The following is a 23,005-nucleotide window of genomic DNA, read 5'->3' on the forward strand; positions in this document are numbered from 1 at the left end:
CATTTTCTGTTCTGCCACTTTTAGTTGCGTGGCGATTTCATAAAGCAACTGCTCAACCCCAAAATCACTTGTAGGTAATGTCTCCAGACATGCGCCTTCGAAAAGAATGCACATTCGCAGGTAGCTTATGGTGAGAAGCAACACTGGCATAAGATGGTACGCACTCCTCTATGCATTCTACAGATGCTATTTCTAGACTACCTTAAGTGCATTTCACACAACATCACACATCTATTAAATGATGCGCTTGCTGAAGTCTTTTTACTACATCATGCTGACCACCCCCCTGATATCACAGCTTGTGCGACAGACATTCGTATCAGTCAGATTACAGACACTTTATTCAGTACATACATCTTGATGGCTTTCTGCTTCAGTACTTTCCTTCTTCACCAAGGACTCTATAGAGAGGAGCAAAAATAACACATGAGGCTTAAAGCGCAGGTTCTCAATTCTCAGGACCCCCACACAGTGCATGTTTTGCAGGTCTCCTCACAGAATTAAGGGAAATAATTAGCCCCACCTGTGGATCTTTTAAAATGTGTCAGTCCATAATGAGTGCACCTGTCGGATGACTTGGAAAACGTGAACTGTGGGGGGGCCCAGAGGACCGAGTTTGAGAACCAATGGCTTAATACATGCCAGAATGTGAATACAAAACTGGCGCGCTTACCAGCATCTAAAGGACGTTTCTTTGGGGGTCTGCCTCGCTTTCGCTTTTCCGGCTCCGGTACCTAATGTACAGGAAGGAGGAGAATGGAGTAACCATGGCAACTGCAGCATTGTCATTCACAAATGTTTTCAAAAGGTAGAAAGTACAGTATCTTAAATACACAATGACTAAAAAATATATAGATAGATAAATGATTCAAATACCTTGACAACATGAGACAAAAGTATAGGTTTGTTTAAATTTACTGTATTTTAGCCATAGGCAGTACACGAATTATCACCCAATTGTGTTAAAAATATGCCATATCTTGATGATTCTACAGATCTCAATTGCTAGAGATCAGCCGTTGCTGAAAACTGAATCGGTTGCATTAAAGAAAAAGAATGTGCTTACAGCTTCAGTTTTTGGATTGGATTGATTTCCTTCTTTCTCATTCTTTACAACCTTATTCTTTTTGTTAGGTGGTTCTTCATCTGAAAGACAGAGAATGAGTGATCAAATACCAGATTACACATTTATGCCACCACATCCCAAAAGGATGACATGATTTCCGTTCATCTGCAGAAATAATAGCCTATGTATTTGTATAGAGACTAGTGTTCACTCTAGAAATGCAGGCATCATAGTTGTGGGCGGTCCCGGTTCACCAACATCACAAAAGGGGCGTGCCTGGTCCACGTCGTCATGAAAAGGGGCGGGCCCGGCCAAAGTTGCCGTGCTGCCGGGGAAGCGCCGGGAATCACCGTCTAAGGCAGCGCTGCGCTTCCCTGTGCACACAGTCGGGGCAGGCACCAGGCTGTTTTAGCGGGGCATTTTGCCCTTTAAAAATCGGGCAGGGCGCAGCACCCCGCTAACAGCCTAGTGGGAACACTAAGAGACCTTGCATATAGAATGACTGCCGAAGTTACATCTATGCCGTCTAAATCAGTAGAGGAACAAAATCAAGTCGGTAGAGATTGTATGGGGTTAAGCTACAAAAGGCATCCATCTAAAATGTCTACACATTACTATTTATTTCATCAGAATCCGCTTTATTTGCCCAGGTATACTAGGAATTAGATTTGGATTGCTGTGCAACAGCCAGGTAGATAACAAGTAAACAGTGGCAGTACAGATATATACTAGATGCCCCCCCTGGGGTGGGTGCTGGACACGGACAGGGGAGACACGGGGAACATATTTGGCTGAGCTGCACAGCACCTAGGCAGCCATCAGCGGTGCCATCTTGGTCATAGCTACTTCCAGAGCAGAAGCTGGTCCTAGCAGGCCATTTTTTCAAATCCCAACCTTCTGAGAAGCTGGTCAGTGTATCTGGGGGCCTTAGTTGGAGCCGCACTGTTAGACAGTGTGCAGGGAGCGAGGTGAGGCTGGGGGCCAAAGCTGGGCCTTCGCCGCTAGCCCCTGAGGCAAGAGCCTTACCTCCTCCCCTGTGGGTTCTTCCCTTTTGTATTAAGAAATACATTTAATAATTAGACACCGATCTGATAAGAACTTCATTAAAGACTTTACCTAACAAATAGGATAAAAAGCAGGAAATATTTTGATGTTACAAGGGAAGGCTTGCAGGGGTGCATGGGGTCAGTTTTAGCAGTAGATATTGATGCGTTTTTCTCCCAATAGAGCTTTATCATCAGAGGTGAAACGAGTCAAAGGCTAAAATGGACCCCAAATTTGTTTTTACCCCAAGTGCATGGGACTTGGAAATACAAGTAACGAGAGAACTGTAACATATGGCTTGTGGACTATAGGAGACGCATGCAAAACTTAGCCACACAGCGGGAAGGATCCAGGTGGCAGTGTCACTCCATACAGACAGCCCTCATTTGAGGAAAGGCAGTACCCCCAAGGCAGCACGGCTACTTCTACATCTCCCGCAATAGAGAGCGGCCTCTTCGCTGTATTTGCAATGCAATTACTGAAGCTCCAATTTTAAAACAGGATACTTGATATGTCTACATATAGGGGATTTTTTTAAATTCCAATTAACAGACTTATTATGCACAAAGATTGACATTGGAAAAGTATTAAGAAAATGATCTACCTCTTTATTCAATATAATTTTTTATGGCTTTTCATATGTTCAGTACAATATATAACATGAACAAATCTGATTTAATTTTATATTTTTGATATAAAAATATATAGTGGTAATTATTCATGTCCGACATAGCCCAGATATATTATTATTATAAGTATGGTTTAGTCCAGAAAGATAAAACTACTGGTGGTTCCCATTCAATAGGTTCCATTAAGGTCTATTTAAATGGGAACCGCCAGAAGCTTTATGCAATGTTCCTGGTGGGAAACCAAACTACCACCTTTTATAATGATTTTTCTGAGTTATTTTATACTTACCAGCATCTGAATGACGTCTCTTTGGAGGCCTGCCTCGTTTTCGCTTTTCAGTCTCAACTTTAGGCTCTGGTTCCTAACAGAATGTAAAGGGGTGAAAAGAATGAGTTTCCATGGCAACCGCAACGGCCTCAAAGCAGTGGCATTTACAACTTGCATCTTAGGTAGCAAGTTCTGTATTTCCCATACATAAAGTGCTGCTCTACATTTGTTTACATTAACCATGTTGGCTACATTCCATTACGCTCTGCCGTCATGAGTTTTCTGCAAAAAGGTAGCCAACAATTCAGTCAAAGGTAGTTGACCAACGCAGATGAATAAAGCATCAGCAGATATCAACTGCTATGTGGACTGTGAACACATCTTCTCCTTGAGTTGTCTATAGGTGGCCATATGAATGGAGTGGATGTGAGACTTTCTGATTCAGCACTATTGTTACTCCCAAACCGTTGCCTTACATCAGTTTAAAAAGTGCCAACAAGGGTGGAAAAAGGTGGCTGTTGATAATGAGAGTACTCAACACGGCATTAATATAGCGCCCTCTATTGTTCGGACCCCCAATCCGTTACCATGAAATTATCACTTATTGGTCATGTTCACATAAAAGTAGACTTTAATATGGTAAATGACATAGTTTACTCTCAGAACAATTCTAATAATCCTAAATAACTATCAATAGTTTATTTAAAAACAGCAACACAGTTAAAAAGTGATAAACTAAAAGTATTTCTTATTGCGATAAGCATTTCTGAGTCCCTGCATTTGTCAAGAAACTAAGATGACTACCTCTAAATAAAAGAAAGAAGAAGAAAAAACAAAAAAACACTTTATACAAATTCTACTCCCGAGGTAGAACAATTGACTCTATAGGCTGTGGCAGAAGCTAACTCACCTTTTCAGTTTTTGCACTTGGTTGATGCTCTTCATCTTTTTCTTTATTTACAACCCTATTCTCTTCATTTGTTTTATTAGGTTCTTCATCTGAAAGAGAGGGAATAGGTGAGCGCACAAATGTCATATACAAATTCCTACCACTACATTTGGGAAAGGTGAAATGTCTTTCATTCCATTGCACAAATAACTGCAGAACATGGACAGAAAATGAGACCAACCTGAATGAGGTAAAGGGCAAATGTCTTCAGGGACCTGAACGGTAATAGTATTCAGTGTTTCTTTTGTGTGCGTAACAATAACATCATCTTGATTAGCTTCAGAAGGGTCTTCATGCTCATTGGTAGAGTTATTAGAAGCTATAACTGTACTGTCTGACAAGTTTCCTAATTCAAGAACTGACGTAGAGTCGTCACATACAACAGTTGTTTCAATCACAACGGGCTGGTCAACCACAGTAGAGGGCACAGTTTCTGGTTGGTTTGCAGAAACAGTTTCATCTCTGCCATCCTTTAACTTCTGTTCTAGGGAAACTGAATCGGGTTTAATACTGAAATCACCACCAACAGATAGGTCTGTAGACTCTACATGAGTCAAGGGTTTTGCTTCTTCAGAATTTCCCAATACACCATCTAAAGATGTTTTGCCCAGTTCACTACTCTTCTCTGAGGCTTGAGGCTCCTCATAAACCTGATCAAGCTCTGTAATGTGATCATGATTGTTTCCTTGCTCAGCGCCTTCAAGCTTCTCTTGCTCAGCGCCTTCAAGCTTCTCTTGCTCAGCGCCTTCAAGCTTCTCTTGCTCAGCGCCTTCAAGCTTCTCTTGCTCAGCGCCTTCAAGCTTCTCTTGCTCAGCGCCATCAAGCTTCTCTTGCTCAGCGCCATCAAGCTTCTCTTGCTCAGCGCCATCAAGCTTCTCTTGCTCAGCGCCATCCAGCTTCTCTTGCTCAGCGCCATCCAGCTTCTCTTGCTCAGCGCCATCCAGCTTCTCTTGCTCAGCGCCATCCAGCTTCTCTTGCTCAGCGCCATCCAGCTTCTCTTGCTCAGCGCCATCCAGCTTCTCTTGCTCAGCGCCATCAAGCTTCTCTTGCTCAGCGCCATCAAGCTTCTCTTGCTCAGCGCCATCAAGCTTCTCTTGCTCAGCGCCATCAAGCTTCTCTTGCTCAGCGCCTTCAAGCATCTCTTGCTCAGCGCCTTCAAGCATCTCTTGCTCAGCGCCTTCAAGCTTCTCTTGCTCAGCGCCATCAAGCTTCTCTTGCTCAGCGCCATCAAGCTTCTCTTGCTCAGCGCCATCAAGCTTCTCTTGCTCAGCGCCATCAAGCTTCTCTTGCTCAGCGCCATCAAGCTTCTCTTGCTCAGCGCCTTCAAGCTTCTCTTGCTCAGCGCCTTCAAGCTTCTCTTGCTCAGCGCCTTCAAGCTTCTCTTGCTCAGCGCCTTCAAGCTTCTCTTGCTCAGCGCCTTCAAGCTTCTCTTGCTCAGCGCCATCAAGCTTCTCTTGCTCAGCGCCATCAAGCTTTTCTAGCTCAGCGCCATCAAGCTTCTCTTGCTCAGCGCCTTCAAGCTTCTCTTGCTCAGCGCCTTCAAGCTTGTCTTGCTCAGCGCCTTCAAGCTTCTCTTTAGAACTCTCAACCCAGGACCCAGATGCAGTAGCATCACACAGAGTAATATGTTCTGCTGTAGCACGAATAGCACATTCATTCTCTCTCGTTTCCGATATTTCTGGTGTGATGAAGTCTGTGACACTTTCAAGTATTTCTCTATTAAGAGTCTCATGCACCTCCTGATCAGCTTCTTCTTCAGGGTTCATTGTCATGTTATTATGACTTTCCACAGTATGGATAACCCTAGCCGAATTGTGATCTACAGAAATGGACAATGAAGAATCTTCCCCTGCTGTTCCAGAGCTAGTTACAAAACCCTCACCTTCATCCTCCTCTTCCTTAGCCCCAGTGCTTGTGATGGCACTTTCATCATCCTCTGTAACAGCTCTGGAGTCATTGGTTTCAATGCTACTCATTATTGTGCCACTCTCATTACTTTCTGTGGCAGAGCACGTATGGTCAACTTCTCTTCGAATAACTCCCAATACTTTTTCACCATCATTTTCTTCAGTAATACCAGTACTGGTCACAGCCCCTTCGCCTTCCTCTAATACAGGCTGGTTTGTTGGCCTGACAGCTTCATGATCAGTACCTACATCAGCCATGATTTCATAAAGTGCATTTTCAACAGAAGCATTTCTCTGTGGATCTTCAGAGGCACGGTTTTCAACAGATGTCTCAGACACTTGATCTTCATCGATATCCAAGCCACTGGTATGTGAAACTCCCACTTCCTCTACTGGACAGTGAGTGGTCACATCAGTAACAACTCCTTTATCTGCACAAGTGACATGACCAAAGGCTTCAGACATTTCCCTGGTCCCAGGAGATGCCCTTGCTTCGGTACCAGCACTAGTGACTACACCATCAGTTTCTCCATCTGCAAGCTGCCTGGTCTCCTGCCTAGATACATTAACATGTTTCTGTTCTTCAGAGCTGGCACTACTCACAGCATCCTCTTTTCCATGACTTATTTCATCGATACCATCTTCGGAATTTCTCTCAACATATTCAGTATCCTCATTAGCATCTGCACTCGAGAGTAGAACAGCAACTTCTTCTGAAGTACCAGCAATTGCAGAGTTACTATGGTTACCTACAAAAACAAAACTTGATTCTGCAGCCATCTCTATGGTTCGAGAACTGGTTTCATTACTCAGTGTATCATCTACATCACTAACAACCAGATCACTCTCCCTCTCTGTGCTGGAAGAGGTTGTAGCATCATCAATAGTTTGTCTCTCTACAGAAGCTTCTGCATTGATTTCTTGAATGCCACCATCGCCAATGCTTGAAGAACTAGCAGCTTCCTCATTTTTGGATGGAACTGAAGTCTGATTTATTCCAGCCAAACTACTGTCCATCATGTTATCTGATGAGGTTGCATTGTCATCGCCATTGTCCAAGAAGGATTCCATAGCATTGCTCGAGCTGGCCGCTGTGGCTTCACTGTTGACATCATCTCTGCACTCAAGGTTAATGGTAGTCGAAGTTGTGGCATAAGCATCATTGTTCGAAATAACTTCACATGTTTTATCATCTTCGATACTGCTATCCATCATATTACTGGACGTAGCTGCCTGTTCACTTGCTTTATCTGCATCAACAATACTTTCTGCATTTTCTTTAATACTTTCTACTGCCATAGTACTTGAGGATGCAGGTACTTCATTATTCCTTACCGTCTCTTCTTCACAAACCCTTCCCAAAGTGTCTGAAGATGTTGCAGTGTTTGTTCGATTGACCATGTCTGTAACAAACCTCAAGTCCTCTCCAGTACTGCTATCCATGGCCACACTTGAAGACGCAGATGGTTGTGTGTTGTGATGTACATTTGCACAACCATTAGCTGAATTGCTAGACGAAGTTGCTGTAGTATCAGTGCTGTTTCCAGGAGATGACCTATCAAACTGCTCAGCAGTGCTGTTCATTGCAATGCTTGAAGATGCAGTAGCCTCTGTGTTATCGGTGCTTAATGTGGCTGTTTCTAGTCTGTGCTGAATACTACTTTGCCTGAAAGAGCTTGAGGAAGAAGCTGCTTCATCTCCAACATTCTGTGATTTATTCAAAGGATATCCACTACTGGAAGAGGCCGTATTATCCTTTTCCTTTCTCTGTTCCATATATTGATCTCCAGGACTTTGATCTCCACCACTACTAGAACAGCTGTTGGCTCTACCAGTGTACAGCTTGTCGTCACTTGAGACAGACACCTCCGTACTACTGTCCATGGCAAAATCGGACGAGTTCCCTGGATACTCTTTGAGAGTCCCCGAAGAGATAATGTCCATACAGGTATCATTTACACCATCTTGCTGCGTGCTTGAGGTTGCTCGGGTATTTTTACTGTCTTCCACATTATTAAAGTTATGTTTAATCCTGGTACCAAGGCTGCTAGAAGAACTTGCTGCATTGTCGTTCTCTCTATCTAGGGGATTTTTAAGCCAGTCGCTTGAGTCATCAGCCAAGCTGCAGTCCATTACATTACTGGATGAAGCAGCTATATTTTCACTATCTATTTCGGAAGAGACAAGAGATCCTTCAAAGTTCAATCCTCTGCTGCTGTTTATTATATTACTGGAAGAGGTAGCAGTGTGCCTTTCTGAAATACCAAGTAGGTCGCTCTCTGTTGTAGTGCTTGAAGAGGTTGCTGCATGAGTGGTTATATGTTCAGAAACGCAAACAGCTCCATAACTTTCTGAAGATGTAGCTACATGGGTAACAACGGTTCCAGAACTACCACTTTCTGCTAGGGTGTCAGAAGAAGTTGCTGTGTGACTAAAGTTGATTGAATCTTCCAAAGAAAGACCATGTCCCTCTGCACTGTTAGAGGATGAGGCGGCATTATCTTGACCACTTTCAGAAGATCCCCTGTTGGCACTGGATGAAGTGGCAGCTTTAAGTGTAATGTTACCCACTTTTTCTGGTGTAACATCGCTTGTGCTTTGAGAACAAGTGGCTGCACCGTCTGCACTCTTTAAGGATGAAAGCATAGGGTCTTCAAAGTTTCTTTCATTACAATGCCTCCTATCAGAACTTGAGGAAGTGGTGGCATCTTCAAAGCTATTTTCTGATAACACTGTAAAATATCCATCATCTTCAACAAAGTTTCCATCGGCGGAAGCAGAGGAAGTATATTCCCTACTGTTATCGCGGTTACTAGTGTTCCGTTCAGAGGAGCTTTTATTTGAGTTGTTCTCCATCAGCGTGTTAGAAGATGTTGCAGTGTCCTCGCTACCAAGTCTTAACGCATCATTGCGGTTTATAACAGAGCTAGAAGAAGTGGCTGTTTCTTCACATTCATTTTCCTTTGCACTCTGGTTATTGACTTCGGAACTCACATGGGCGTGACTACTGGACTCTCCCTTGCTTATTTTCATAATGCTGCTTCCTATTCTTTCTGTACACGTCACATTTACAGAGCATTCTTCTTCAACAGCAAAACCATCTTGGTTTGCAATAGATCTGTCATTGTATTCAGCCTGAGAAGCTTCAGTCTCCATAGCAGAAACCTCTCCATCCACGTCATTCCCTGTTACTAGATTGTCCAGTTCCGAAAAATCTATAGGAACCAGAATGCTTGCGCTTTCCTTCTTGACTGTCTCCTTCATGACATTTGCATCTTCTTCTGCCAAGTCACTTGTGGAAATCTCCCCATCATTTGAATCCGTTATCTCAGAATATATTTCAGCAGGAGACAAACTGGAATGGTCAACGTTATGGGGTTCTAGACTAGATTCTCTTTGTTCTCCAGCAGAACTTCCTGACCCACTGTTGTTTTGCGAGAGATCTCGGTCGCCACTTTCGGAGTTTGATTTTCTGCTTCTCTTATGAGAGATTCCAGAATCACTGTCTTTTGGCACATCTTTATTGGTATCTACCAATGATAATGTTCGTGAAATTGGTTTAAAGGCACCACTGGATTTGGTGTCTTTCGAGTCAATGGATCCATGTTTTGTCTTTGACTTTAGTGCAGAGGTTTTGTTTGAGGTAGTGGTTTCAGCAAAAGAAGGAATGCTTGTGTTATTCGGATTTGATACTGCAACCTTTGTCTCCACACTTGCTTTTTCTGGGATATCCACATGTATTTTTCCAGTCTTTTTGTACTCTCTGTCTTTTAAATCACCGGTACCTAGTGCCATACTAAAACTGTCACTTTCGCTTTCTGATTTAACATTTTTCTTTGTGCTGCCACCTTTGGAGCTTTCACTTTTATACTCCGAAGCAGATTTTTTACTTGACTTCCGTTCGGCGCTGCTGCATTGTTCTTGCACCCTTTTGTCATCTGGATATTTAGAAGATTTTTCCTCTGATTTGCTAGCATCGCTTTTCCGTCTAATTTCCTTGTGACTATGCTTGGAGTTTGTACTTTTATCTCCAGAAGAATACTTCTTGTCCAATTTTGAAGATGAACGATCCCTGCTATCGTGCTGAGAGCGTTCCTTTGCTTTATCGACGGAATGTTTGGATTTATGACTGGTTTCTTTGGCAACACTGCTTGAAGTCTGGGCACTTACACTGTATCTCCTTTCCTCACCATCTCGATCTTCAGACTTCGATTTTCGATACTTATCTGAAGAACCTTCCACTACAATCTTATCTTTCTCACTCTTTTGAGGCGTCTCATCCTGGTCAGTTTGTTTTGAGGATTTGCTGGTAGTTTTAAACTTTGCTTTGGTAGGAGTCCTTTCTTCTGAACAGCTCTGTGCTCGCTTTTTGCCTTTATCGACATTGGTCTCTTGCCTTGGGATAGATCCGGCTGAGTCTGCTTCATTTTTATCATCAGCTGAAGACTTGGAGATTTTCTGGGATGAGCTGTGTGACCTTGAAGAACTCTGAGAATCTCTGCGTGGTCTGGAATCACTAGATGACCGATTATACCTCTTGTCTGGTCTTGACTTTTCCGTGGACCGATGTCTATTTTCATCGGTTTTGCCAGAATGGTCCGAGGTTCTGTCATCTTTACTGGACGAGGAAGACTTCCCATCACTTTTCTGCTTGTTTTTCCGATCCGATCTCTCTTCGGAGCTAGATTTACTTTGGCTATGTTTGTGCAAGTTGTCATCTTTAGAAGTCTGCTTCGATTTCTGAGAAGCAGGATCGCTTCCTTGCTTGTGTGTAACGTCTGTCCTGTGTCTATGCTTGGAGGATGAACGTTCCTCAGAGTAAGTCCGTTCACGTTCATTACTATAAGGTTTAGGCTCTTTTCGTTGAGCGTTCTTTGTATCACCATCGTTTGATTCTTTTTTTGATGGCTTTTCAGGCTTGGGTGTAGATCTGTGCTTTTGCTGATCCTCAGAGGTAGAGTCAAGTCTTTCTGCATGCTTTCGTGGATCGGATGTCTCATTGTCTTCTGTTTTTTCTACAAAAGAAGCCACTCTCTTTTTAAATTCTCTCTCTGTTCTGGAGTCAGTTTTGCATTCATCTGTGGATTCTAATTTTCTAGAGTGTTTATTATCCTCTCTTCCAGAAACAGATTTGGAGTCTCTTGTTGACGATGATGATGCTCTATCTTGTGACTGGTAAAAAGGTGAAAAAATTAAGACGTTATAGAAACAATCCAAGTATAACTGATCAAATATATAAACAAAGTGGGCAGTATTCAATGCCACCAGCACGGGGGTGTCTGCGGCTAGGGTGGCTTGTTTTCGGCGAGGATCTCAGAAAACAAGCCATCCTCAACGTTTAACCCCCGCGCCGGCCACTTGCCCTATTCTACTTTCCGGGGAACTCCTCGCCAGAGAACAGCGAGGATTCCCCTGAACGGCGAGGTTATCCGGTAATGCAGTGAGCCCATTGCATTTAGCCTCCAGCCTCGCTGTTTTCACAATGCTCGAAAAACCCAGTGAGGTGGAAACAGGGTGCGGGGGGGGGGGGGGGGGGTTGGGTGTCAGTTGAATACTGACCCACGAGCTGTGACAGTGAGCTATCGGCAATGCTCGCCAAAGAGCATTGAATATACCCCAATGTGAAGTGTGAGAAGAAAAACCATTTGTGAAATATTTTGTCTGCAACGTTCTGTAAAACAAAGCAGGAGTCTCACAATGGATAATAAAATTACAAAAGCTGGTTATAAATTCAAATGTGAATTTGATCATTTTAATAACAGCCACAGTAATTACACATGGATATCTTTCAATTTCAAATATCATTGGGATAAAGCAAGGGTATCCCCAACAGGTCATGTTTTCAGGATTTATATAATCATGCACAGAAGAGTTAATCCATTTGACTTTATCAGTAATTATCCCACATGAAAACATGGCCTGTTGGGGGTACTCTTTGACTGGAGGTAAATAACACTGGTGAAAGAGCTATGTCAAGCCTAGTAACATACGGATGTTCAAGCTTTAAAGAATATAAATATCATGCTAAATTTATTATAATTGTATTAATTTTATGGTTTATGTTATATATTATATATTTTTTTACATTTATTAAACCCAATTTGTGACAATTCGGTTTGTGTTATATTGTTATGTTTTAAAGGGCTAAGTACCCCTGGAGAAGGTAGAAGCACATTAGAATTGTAGAAATATCTGCCCTCAAACAAAAATCTCCTTTTTATTTGTGTTATATGTAGCTGAATGCTCTTCAGATAGTTCAACCAACTGTAAAACCAACTGTAAAACAGCCCAAAGTGACTTTAAAATGAATTTATCACAAAACGATACCACTATATTCACCTCACTGGACTTTTGGGTATCCCTGGAGTCTTCATCAAGAGAATCATTTTTTATCTTCAAACTGCTAGTAGAAGACCTAAAAATAAAACAAAAAAAGTTCCAAATTGGGGTCAATGCTAACATTGTCCAATAAGCCACAGACCCATATGTACTGCTTTCTAGGAGTTAACATACAAATTGCTTTAATTATTCTACATGCAGTGGCCAAATATCAAATAATACTTTAACTATACTGTCCCCACTTAACATGTTGGTTATACCCCTTTTATGCCAAAATCCAGGTTCTGACACAATTTAAAACACTGTTTCCAGCCTGGATAAGACCTTTGTTTCCAGTTTACACTGCGGTGCAAAACCGGGATATTCTCACGTCAGCACTGTTCACAGTGCAAATATATGGACGGTCATTAAAGCCGGCGCTTAAAGATGACAATTCCAAGTGTCAGGACCCTCAGGCCCCCTACGTCATATGTTGGAGCAAGCCAGGCACTCTGACAGCTGCTAGGCTGCCCCCAGTCTAATGGGGCCCATACATCTACAGATTGATTGTCAGATTGGGCTGATTGGAACAAAAACTTGGTAATATCTGAAAGACAGCTTTTGGCAGTTTTCCAGCATTTCAAAGCAAATGGTCAACTGTCATTTGCTCTCATCCATTACCAGGATTTTTTCCCAACCAGCCCAATCTGACAATCGATCTGTAGATGTATGGCCAGCTTTAGTCTCTGCGCATGGCATTCATTCTCCTTCACACAGAGACCGTTGCTATCTGCATAGGAGAGAAGACCGCAGAGGAGATTATGTGTGCCATGTCCCCCCCCAACCTCCTCACCGCCCACAGGACGATGCAGTTTGGAGGTATAGGCTCTCCCTTCGCTGTAAACAGGTCACGGGTCGATTGACCTGGGTTACCAGTTTGTACTGCCTCTCAGCACGTGTCCTACCCATGTCCAACCCAGGTTGAATTGCTGGTCACTGCACCCAGATTACTTTTTGAGGATGCTGCTTCCACTTAGTTCCAACCTGGGTCGACCCGAAAATAACCCCGTATTTTGAGTCGGCGTAAAAGGGGTATTAGATTTCAAGGAATTTCTCCATAAAACTCAAAAGGCAGATTAAAAGAACACAATATTAGTGAAATAAATAAATAAACATACCTTATGTCTCTATTCCTTTTTTTGCTCATTGCAACTTTTTTTTCTAAAAACATTTGCTCTTTGAGCACCTCCTTTATGCTGCTAGATTTTATCTTCTGCCCTTTGGGGGTCTTCATCGCAGTACTTGTTGTTTCTAGGTAATGAAAAATTGTAAAAAAATAAATAAAAAATATATATCTATCTCTATCTGTTTTCCAACCACATATCTATATATCATTGACAGCAATAATAATGAACTATAATATGTAGGGGGGTATTCAATACATGCCTTTATTTCCTGACAGGTTAACAGCATTGAAGGCCATCAGATCTAACTGTTTAAGTCGGATTTGTTTTGTCGGAAACGGCCACAAATTGTTGAATTCAAGGCCGTTTTTTCGACAGTCCGCGGCCGTTATCACTGATCCACGGACACTCGACAGCCAGAACATTGAATTCCGACTGTCAGATCAATATGGGATTCTGACTGTTGGAACGTACCGACAGTCAGATTCCCATAATGAACACCCCCTACATGCATCTTGTTTTAAACCAAAAATATATAAGTGAGACTCCAGAAAAAGTAGAGCTACGGTCTTTAGCACAGCTCAGAAAGAAGCCTCCAGTTTCCCTCTGGAGGTTTCTTCAATAAAATGATGGCGCATATTTCCGTTCAAACATGTCATTACTTTTCTAGCATCAAAGCAGTATATTACATGAAGATAACTCCTTTTAAAGTTTTAAAATCAGAAAAAAGGTTACACATTATAATCCAAAGACGTCCCAAAGATCTGTTCATACCTTGACTTTTCATTTTCAAAGCCTTGGATTTCTCCTCAGCTTTTTGCTTGCGCTTTTCCACTAACCGCTCTCTCTTCAATTGCCTCCTTAGAAGCCTCTCTTCCTTTTCTTTGGCCTGAAAGCATATTTTAAATAAGGTTGTCAACGAGGGCAGTACATATTGTATTACATTGTACACCTAGGAACTTGCAGAGTCAGCGTTTGCCTGGTAGCCTTCATTTTTATCAAACCCATACTACACATATGGATGCAATATGAAAGAAACACGCGGATGCGAGGCAGGTTCGGCAACGTCCACTGAATCAGAGGCCGCTATGTAGAATAGTTATATCCTGGCAATACAGGTTTCATGCTAGTGGTTCAGTGATGACAGACAACCCATATCCATAAAATAGCCAAGCGACTAAAAGATAAACTCACCACAGACTGCCTGCGTTGTTCCACCGTCAGTTCATCATCGGAATCGCTGTAATACTTAGAATATAGGTACGGTTTGTGTACATAGGCTTGTCGTGTCCCCTTTGTCTTTGTTTCGGTAGGTTCAACAGACTTTGCTTTGCTCTCAGCGTTTCCTTTGTCCTCATCTGATGGGGTGAAGGAGAATGCATGTAAGGAATTGGCTGCAGTGCAACATGCTGTTTGTGTGTACCGGAGAACACACCCGTACAGACTTAGGGTCTGTGCGATGTCAATTTCTACTCTGCAGCACATCTGACTGCTGATGTCCTATTTCTGTAATATTGCTTCTACTTTGGTACACACCACTGCAATCTGAAAAATGTATTGTCTTTTACTTTATATCAGCACAGATGGCAGAGTTGTTGGTGCTGCTGTTTTAAGTTTGATTATGACAAAAGAGCCTTGTATACAACATTTGTTATTTCTATGAGCAGGTTTCCTCTGATAGCTTCTAAACCAAGATCTATGGGAGACACTGGAACCCTGGGCATAGACTGCTAGATCAGGAGCTTTAGCACTTTTCAATCAACCTTCAAAAGTCCCCCCCACCTCTGATTTGCTAACACAGCCTCAATTACTCAGAACAATGTTTGTCTTGTAAGCGTTTATGTTCCTACTAATTAATACCCCGTCAAATGTCGGCTTTGGGCAGTATTTAATTCGGGATTCTGAATGTCGGAACATCCAGAAAGACGGAATACCTGCACGGTTTCGCTCTGCTCGACAGATACTAAACAGGTGCTCGGTTTGTAATGGGTAATGAGTTTTAATTGCGATTAAACAGGGTTTTTTTTTTTTTCTTTTTAGTTTTGTAGAGTGGTGGAGAGTTTGATAGGGAGAGAGTTCCAGAAGTAGGGAGCAGCACAGGCAAAATCTTGGAGCAAGGAATGGGATGAAGTAATCAGTTGGCAATAGAGGTAGCATTCATTAGAGGACCAAAGAGGGTGGGGGAGACTGAAGGGAGATGAGGTCAGAGACTTCAGTGGGAGAGGAATGGATGATGTAAGGGAGTGTGAGAAGCTTGAAAATTGGGTTCTGAAGGGGAAGGGAAGCCAATGTAGGACTTGAAGGAGAAGGGATGCAGATGTAGAACGTTTTGATAGGAAGATGACCCGGGCAGCAGCATTGAATATAGGGGCTAAAGAGCAGAGAGATAAAGTGATGTGCGGGAGGAAAGGGGAACCATGTTTTGTGCCCCCAGAGTGTGTTTGGTTGCAGTGCATGGCACATGCACAGGAGCATGACACGTAATATCACAGTGCAGCAACTGGCACCTATCACTGTATAAGAAGTTGGTATTTTGGCATCACCACTCAGTGAGGCCCGCACCCCCATAGCGGTCAGACAATCAGCTCCTGGGCTGTGTTTGAAAAGTGAGTGGTTTGGCTTCTAATTTATCTCTCTACACTTCATCCTACTGAGGCAGTGGCTCCCAAACTGTGCGGGGTGCCTTGGGGTACTTGCAGGGGTGCCCTTATTTATTAATTAATCGTGAACTGGCCTGAAACATGGCAAGTGAAGAGAGCCAAGCGAAAAGACATGGTACACAAATTGGGGGTCGGCAAGCCCTCAATGTACAAGCTGCATATTTAGGGTACTCCGCTTTTTATGCACTCAGGGCTAGTGCTAGTTAGAACATTTGCAAAACACGTACTTAACCCCAACAGGAAAGAAGTACAAGATCAAACAAAACCATATATTGAATATTGACTCTTGAAATTTACCATCAGAAGTAATTTCACCTTCCTCCGTACTCTCTGACACGGCATCGTCTTCCTCACTTTCTTCATCAAATGAGGATAAGTCGCTGGTATGGACAGAGCTGACCGTCACGTCCGAATAAACGTCCGCATCAGAATCAATGGAGCAACTTTCTAAATAAAAATAGTATACCCATTAGATTTGATATCGCACGTGTGATTAAAAAGAATGTACACATACATGATCCAATAGAGAAATACCAAGGTATACGTTTAGTTGCTATCAAAACAAAAAGTGGCGCTGATGACCAGTTCCTGTGGACACTATCATATATCTACCTACTACCATATCATATATCTACCTACTACCAGAACAGCCTACCACCCATGCCAGTTTGGAGTACAAATTACACTGACTACCATCCGAACCAGCCTACCACCCTTCCCGGATTGGAGAACAAATATGCTGCTTCAGCTTCCACCACTACCGCAACATTGAGGATTCCGTGCTACTATGCACTCCACCCTGGATAACCATCTCTAGTGGCTTCCTGTGGTAAATACATCCTTCGGGGACATTGCAGCTAATTTCAGCTCAAGCTAACAATTGTACATCTCTGCACTCTTGGCGGCAACATAGGCACATTACATTGTTTTTTACAATGGCGTTACGTTCAACTCACTCCATCCATGGTCGCTTGGTCACTCCATCCATGGTGTTTTTCATGTGTTTTATATGTTTTAATTTATATTAAAACTGTAATATTCCCATTGGTTATCAGCACCAGTGTTTTCTCTATTTCATGATCGAATAGTTGTGATACAGGGCAGTACAGAAGTTGTGATGGTTAGCATTACTGCCTCACAGCACTAAGGTCAAGGGTTTGATTCCCACCATGACTAACTGTGTTGAGTTTGTATATTCTCCCCGTACTAGCGTGGGTTTCCTTTGGGTACTCCGGTTTCCTCCCACAATCCGAAATTATACTGGTAGGTTAACAAAAGTTAACCCTATAATGTCTGTGTGTACATGTACATGTGGTAGGGAATATAGATTGTAAGCTCCACTGGGGCAGGGACTGTTAAAATATTCTCTGTAAAGTGCTGCGGAATCTGCGCGCGCTATATAAGAAACTGTTAATAAATACTGCAGGTGATAAATTCACTACAATCACTAGTACCAACTGTCAAAAGTGTTCTGGATCATGGATACAGACAAACTTATTCTGACTCACTCCTGGTGTCACTGATTGTGTGACATAACTCTGAATGGGAGTGGTACTAAATCCCGGCGGTCGGAATCCCTGCATTCAAAATCCCGACCGCCAAAATCCTGGCGGTCGGGATTCCACCGACCGCAGCGAGCACCGACCGTGGACACCCATAGAGGGAGAAAGTGTCGGGATATCGGCAGTCGGGATTTTGAACGCCGGGATTGTAACTGCATCCCTTCTGAATGTTTAGGTAAAGAATAGAGACGCCTGCTCACGCTTACCTTCTTTTATAGTTTCCGCAGGCTTCGGCTTACTGCTCTTTTCAGCGGTGTGTTTAACGGGTTCCGGTTCAACTTCTCTCTCCTTCGTGGACTTTTCTTCCTTCTGCCTTGTGGCATCGTCACTCTTTTTGATCTGTTCATTTCTTTTTTCTGCCCGGTTTTCTTTCTTTTCTTCCTTCCGCTCGGGTTTTTCGCTGACCTCCATTTTCTTCTCTATTTTCTCGGCGGCCTTCGATTTCTGCTCGTCGCTGTCATTTGCGGCGGTGTCTTTGTTTTGATCGGGGGTTATTGCTTCGCTGACCGGGATTTTAAGTTCTTCAGCTGGAGGAGGATTATCACTTATATCTTCTGTCTTCACAACTGGTTTGGTACTTTCATTTGGGATTTCCGAGACTGGCTTTTCATTCTCCGGTACCTCGTCTTGTGCATGGTCTTTCTCCCCAGCAACTTCTGCATTCAGCTGTGGAAGAAGTTTCTTGGGCACCTTGTCAGGATTCTTTAGGTTCACAGCATTGTCTGTGAAAGCCCAGGCAGTTGTAGCTTCTTGATTCAAAGAGCTTATTGTTTCCAAAATAGACATTGCATCATTAGCTACGCTGGTGCTGGGTCCAACCGCAGATGTAGAACCTTGGGGGAAAAAGTATACAAGGAGCGTTAAATCACAACAATTTTTTAGGAAATTAAGAAAGTTTAAAGCACATGTTCTCAAAGTCGGTCCTCAGGACCCCACACAGTGCAAGTTTTGCAGGACCACTCACAGAATCAAGAGAACTAATTAGCTACACCTGAGGATATATTAAAATGTGTCAGTCAGTAATGAGTGCACCTGTTGGGTGACCTGGAATTCGTGAACTGTGTGGGGTCCCGAGGACCGAGTTTGAGAACCACTGGGTTAGACCATTAAATTCATCCCAAAATAAAGAGATGGTTATTACTTTTTTGTTGTGGCCTATTATGTGTCTGGAGCACATGCAAATTTGGGTGGCACGGATGGTGTAATAGGTCTTCATATAAGGCCGTTTTACGGCAAAATGTTGTCGCTGCAAGAGTAAATGCTGTGTGCATGGCATCTATACACATTAAACAGAGCTTTGGGGAAGCCAAACGCCTTTGTAAGTGCTTGGCACGCCACCATTAACCCCTTCACTGGAAGTCACAAGAATTTTCCAGACTGTGCTCCAGTGCCCAGACTAGCGAACCCGAAAAAACAAAAACACCACCACTGAAGGGGTTAATGAAGTCGGCGGGGCCATTTTGGCCCCAGTATTAGTGACGGCAGGACCATTCCCTCTTTATTGAGCGTGTATGCCCACACACACTTGCACCCGGGGTCACCATGTAATGTAAGCATTACTGCAATACAATACAGCTGAAATAGAGGTCATTGGTAGGATTCCCACCACAGCTTTATCTGTGTGGAGTTTGTATATTCTTGCGTGGGTTTTCCCTCACAATCCCAAAATATACCGGTGGGAAAAATTGGCTCCTGACCAAGAAAATAAATAAATTAGCCCTAGAGCGTAGATATCCGAGGGTACATGTGTTTAGGGCAGAGCAGACGGGCCATCAAATTCTATGTTTCCTTATAGCTTTGAGACTCGTATAAGTAAAATGCCAGTGACTCCACTTGTCAAATGCAATAATTAGTGTATCCCCATTCTCCTACACATTTACATGCTATCACTAGTGTAAATCCTACCCAGTGGAACCCAAAAGCTTTCGATTATACCCAAAGCAGGCCAGCGTTGTACTATTGAACCAACGCTTCAGAAGAAACCTCTGGCAAAAACCGAACAGAGTAAAAATAAGCAGGGAAAGTATACCAGTGACGGCTACAGAGGACTCCAATTTTTCTTCAGTTTGTTCTGGATTGGCAACTCCATCTTCCTTGTTATTCAGCGTGGCCAAGAAATCTTGTACAACCTTTTCCACTTGAGGTCTAAACGTGTGGTTTATCTTTGGGTCCACAACCTGTGATATAATGCGGTCAATACCAGACCCCAGCATTCCAGACCTGGAGAGAACAGGACAGTGAGTGTATGAATGGATATTAGTTGGAATCAGACACGATGACCGCACAATCTGTGACAGATTATTACTGAACAAGCTGTATTAGAATACCACACTTTTATATTAGCAGCATCTACTATGTTCCCATACGTTTTGTTACGCAACCACAACAGAGGAAAGATGAGATTTTCCCAACTGCAACCGTTTCAGACCCTTTTATTTGGTGTCTAGAACGGGTCTGAAATGGTATTCCCCCCCCCCCCCCCCCCACGCACGCCCAGGGTGAGAGCGGGGGCCGCTGCTACTGCTGGCGGCGCAGTGGGAAGCTCCCAGCAGCAGCAGGGTGTATCGGACTGCGCCAAGGAGGTGAGCAGGGATGGGCGGCTGTCTGCCCTGTCTCACCGTCAGCCTGCAGGTTCCGGAGCGGGGTAGCAGCGGAGTGCGGGCAGCGAGAGCCCGATGTGGATGTCCCGCTGCCTCCTCCCCCTCTGGGGGGGGGTTTTGTGTGTACCGCTTTTCACTATGCTCGGAGAGACGGTGCCGAGAGACAGTCCGACACAGGCGGCAGCAGCAGCGCAGGGTGTGCAACTGATGGAGAGGCAGGGGGGCACATGGTGAGGTGATGGGTGTTTACCGCTTTACTGCTTTTCACTGTTGCTTTCACACCACAAACCTGCTTTAGACCAGGTATTTACATGCGGTGTGAAAGGGGTTAAAACTTGCTCTGACCCGTTTCAAAAACAGTTTTAAATACCTGGTCTGAAAGCAGCATTATAGAAGGTGCTAAATAAATAAGTAGATTCTGATTGGTTGCCCATAGCAACATCCCATCTCCATTATCTTGGTAAATATACCTGATTGTCTTATAGGTAAATTCAACCAAATATCTGATCTGTGTAAATAACAACAGTACCTTGCCTGTGTGTAGTGAGGCATGTATTTTTTATTCTAAAAGAGATATAGTATCCTGGAATGCCAGAACTGTTTTTGTAAGCCACTTTTATTGCTCTGTATAGCAGGGGGTGGGGACTGAGGGTGTAGATTCTTCCAATTATTGGAAATTGGGAAGAAGGCATTGTTAGAGTATATTAGTTCTCATTGCATAAGGCTGTGGCCGGATAGGCTGTGGCCATAGTTTAGCTGTGGCCCTGTATTGAAGTGGACCGTTTTAAAGTGGGAAAACAGAGTCATAACTACAAGCGTTATACCTGCGTTACACCGAAGGAAAACTGAAGGCAAACTACTACAAATCAACAAAAACACACATGGACTGCATTGATACCTCAAGAGTATGTAATTCATCTCCAATATGCTCTCTTTATTTCTGTGTTATGCAAACTCTTGTATGATTTGAAAAGTTCTGATTTAATGAATTGTTTGTAATTGTTATTACTTGTTTGGTGAAGTTGTTCAGTGAAGCATAGTTTAGTGTTGCATTCTGCCTGATGTCTACTCAAACACAGTGCAAATTATCTCCTTTGACCATTTGGCCATTAGTGTTCAGGTGAAACCTGACCTGAACAGACTCACTATATTCTTAGAATTAGTGACCTGCAGCTTTTCTGAACAGTAAAAAAAAAATAAAAACAGACATTGAACAACATCATCAAACAGGTAATTTCAACTTTAGATTTCGATTTTGTACTGTATGAACATGGCTAGGAATAACAGATGCACAGGCAAAATGTTTAAAACTATGTGTGCAAATGCTAGAAGCCTAGGAGACAAAATTCCTGATCTAATAGCAATAATGACAAGGGATGACCTAGACATTGTGGCTATCACAGAGACATGGTGGAATGAGAACCATGGCTGGGACGTAGCTATACCAGGATACAATTTATTTAGGAAGGACAGAATGGGAAGAATCGGAGGAGGGGTAGCAATGTATGTAAAGAAAAACATAAATGCTACTTTAATACAAAATATTGAAGAAAAAACTGAGGCCCTTTGGGTGACCATAGAAATGGGGGAGAAGGACATTATTCGTACTGGGGTCATCTATAGGCCACCAGGCCAGGGGCAGGATTTGGACAGGAGCCTATTGCTTGATGTCACTAAAATGGCTTTAAAGGGAGAAGTCATAATCATGGGAGACTTTAATCTACCTGATGTGAATTGGGAGGAGTCTTTTGCAAGATCATCTACAAGTGGCAAATTTCTAAATTCCCTACAGGGAGCCTCTCTCAAGCAATTGGTGAGGGAGCCTACTCGCAAAGACTCAATATTAGATTTAATACTCACAAATGGTGACAGGATATCAGACATATATGTGGGTGAGAACCTGGGATCCAGTGATCATCAAGCAGTATGGTTTAGTATCAAGTCAGGGTCCAACTCCAGTCACACAAAAACTAAGGTGTTGGATTTTAGGAAGGCTGACTTTGCAAAAATGGGGAGATGTTTAAGCGACTCATTAGCGGATTGGACGAACTTGAAAGGAGTGCAGGAGAGGTGGAGAAAATTAAAAAGTGCAATACTAAACGCAACGGACCTTTGTATCAAAAGGGTTAAGAAAAGTACCAGGAAAAGGAAGCCAGTGTGGTTTACAAAAGAGGTATCAACTAGTGTAAAAGCAAAAAAGATGGCCTTTAGGACATACAAGCAGACTCAAAATAATAATGACAAAGAAGTGTATCTTGCCAGACGCAAAGAGGCTAAGAAAGTGATCAGGCGTGCCAAGGCACAAGCTGAGGAGAAAATGGCTCAGTCGGTAGATAAAGGAAACAAAACTTTTTTTAAGTATATAAATGAAAGGAGAAAATCAAATGGAGGAATAATAAGACTGTGGACAGACACTGAGAATTTGGTGGAGGGAGACAAGGCAATTGCAGATCAGCTAAATAATTACTTTTGCTCTGTATTCACTATAGAAGGAGAAGGGAAGGGACCACAGTTAAGTTGCAAGGACATTTATAAAAATAAGGTAGATGGAGGTACATTTACTAGGGAGAAAGTCCTAACAGAACTTTCAAGACTGAAAGTGGATAAATCAATGGGGCCAGACGGAGTGCATCCAAGGATACTAAAAGAACTAAAAGATGTGTTGGTAGCGCCATTAACAGATTTATTCAACCAGTCACTAGATACAGGTGCAGTTCCAGAGGACTGGAGAAAAGCAAATGTAGTTCCACTGCACAAAAGCGGAAGCAAAGAAGAAGCAAGTAACTACAGACCAGTGAGCCTTACATCAGTAGTAGGG

At 42.9% G+C, this 23,005-nt stretch overlaps 1 protein-coding gene across 2 annotated transcripts in view; it reads right to left on the reverse strand.

Annotated features, from left to right (window-relative positions):
* Nucleotides 1–23,005, reverse strand: part of BOD1L1 (biorientation of chromosomes in cell division 1 like 1) — a 41,084-nt gene that overhangs the window by 10,562 nt on the left and 7,517 nt on the right. The window contains exons 3-15 of one of the 2 annotated variants that reach the window (XM_083158300.1): nt 19,617–19,807; nt 17,794–18,420; nt 16,323–16,472; nt 14,560–14,723; nt 14,140–14,254; nt 13,360–13,492; nt 12,203–12,266; nt 4,138–11,035; nt 3,918–4,006; nt 3,029–3,101; nt 1,067–1,146; nt 674–734; nt 355–401 (exon numbers count right to left, since the gene is read on the reverse strand). In XM_083158300.1, coding sequence (XP_083014426.1) covers nt 355–401; nt 674–734; nt 1,067–1,146; nt 3,029–3,101; nt 3,918–4,006; nt 4,138–11,035; nt 12,203–12,266; nt 13,360–13,492; nt 14,140–14,254; nt 14,560–14,723; nt 16,323–16,472; nt 17,794–18,420; nt 19,617–19,807 — 8,692 coding nt within the window. Of the gene's footprint in view, nt 1–354; nt 402–673; nt 735–1,066; nt 1,147–3,028; nt 3,102–3,917; nt 4,007–4,137; nt 11,036–12,202; nt 12,279–13,359; nt 13,493–14,139; nt 14,255–14,559; nt 14,724–16,322; nt 16,473–17,793; nt 18,421–19,616; nt 19,808–23,005 lie in introns of both variants that reach the window. The other variant, XM_083158295.1, reaches the window with a different exon arrangement.

The sequence above is a fragment of the Crinia signifera genome, chromosome 1 (assembly GCF_055691185.1).
Source record: "Crinia signifera chromosome 1, ASM5569118v1, whole genome shotgun sequence".
NCBI classification, from domain to species: domain Eukaryota; kingdom Metazoa; phylum Chordata; class Amphibia; order Anura; family Myobatrachidae; genus Crinia; species Crinia signifera.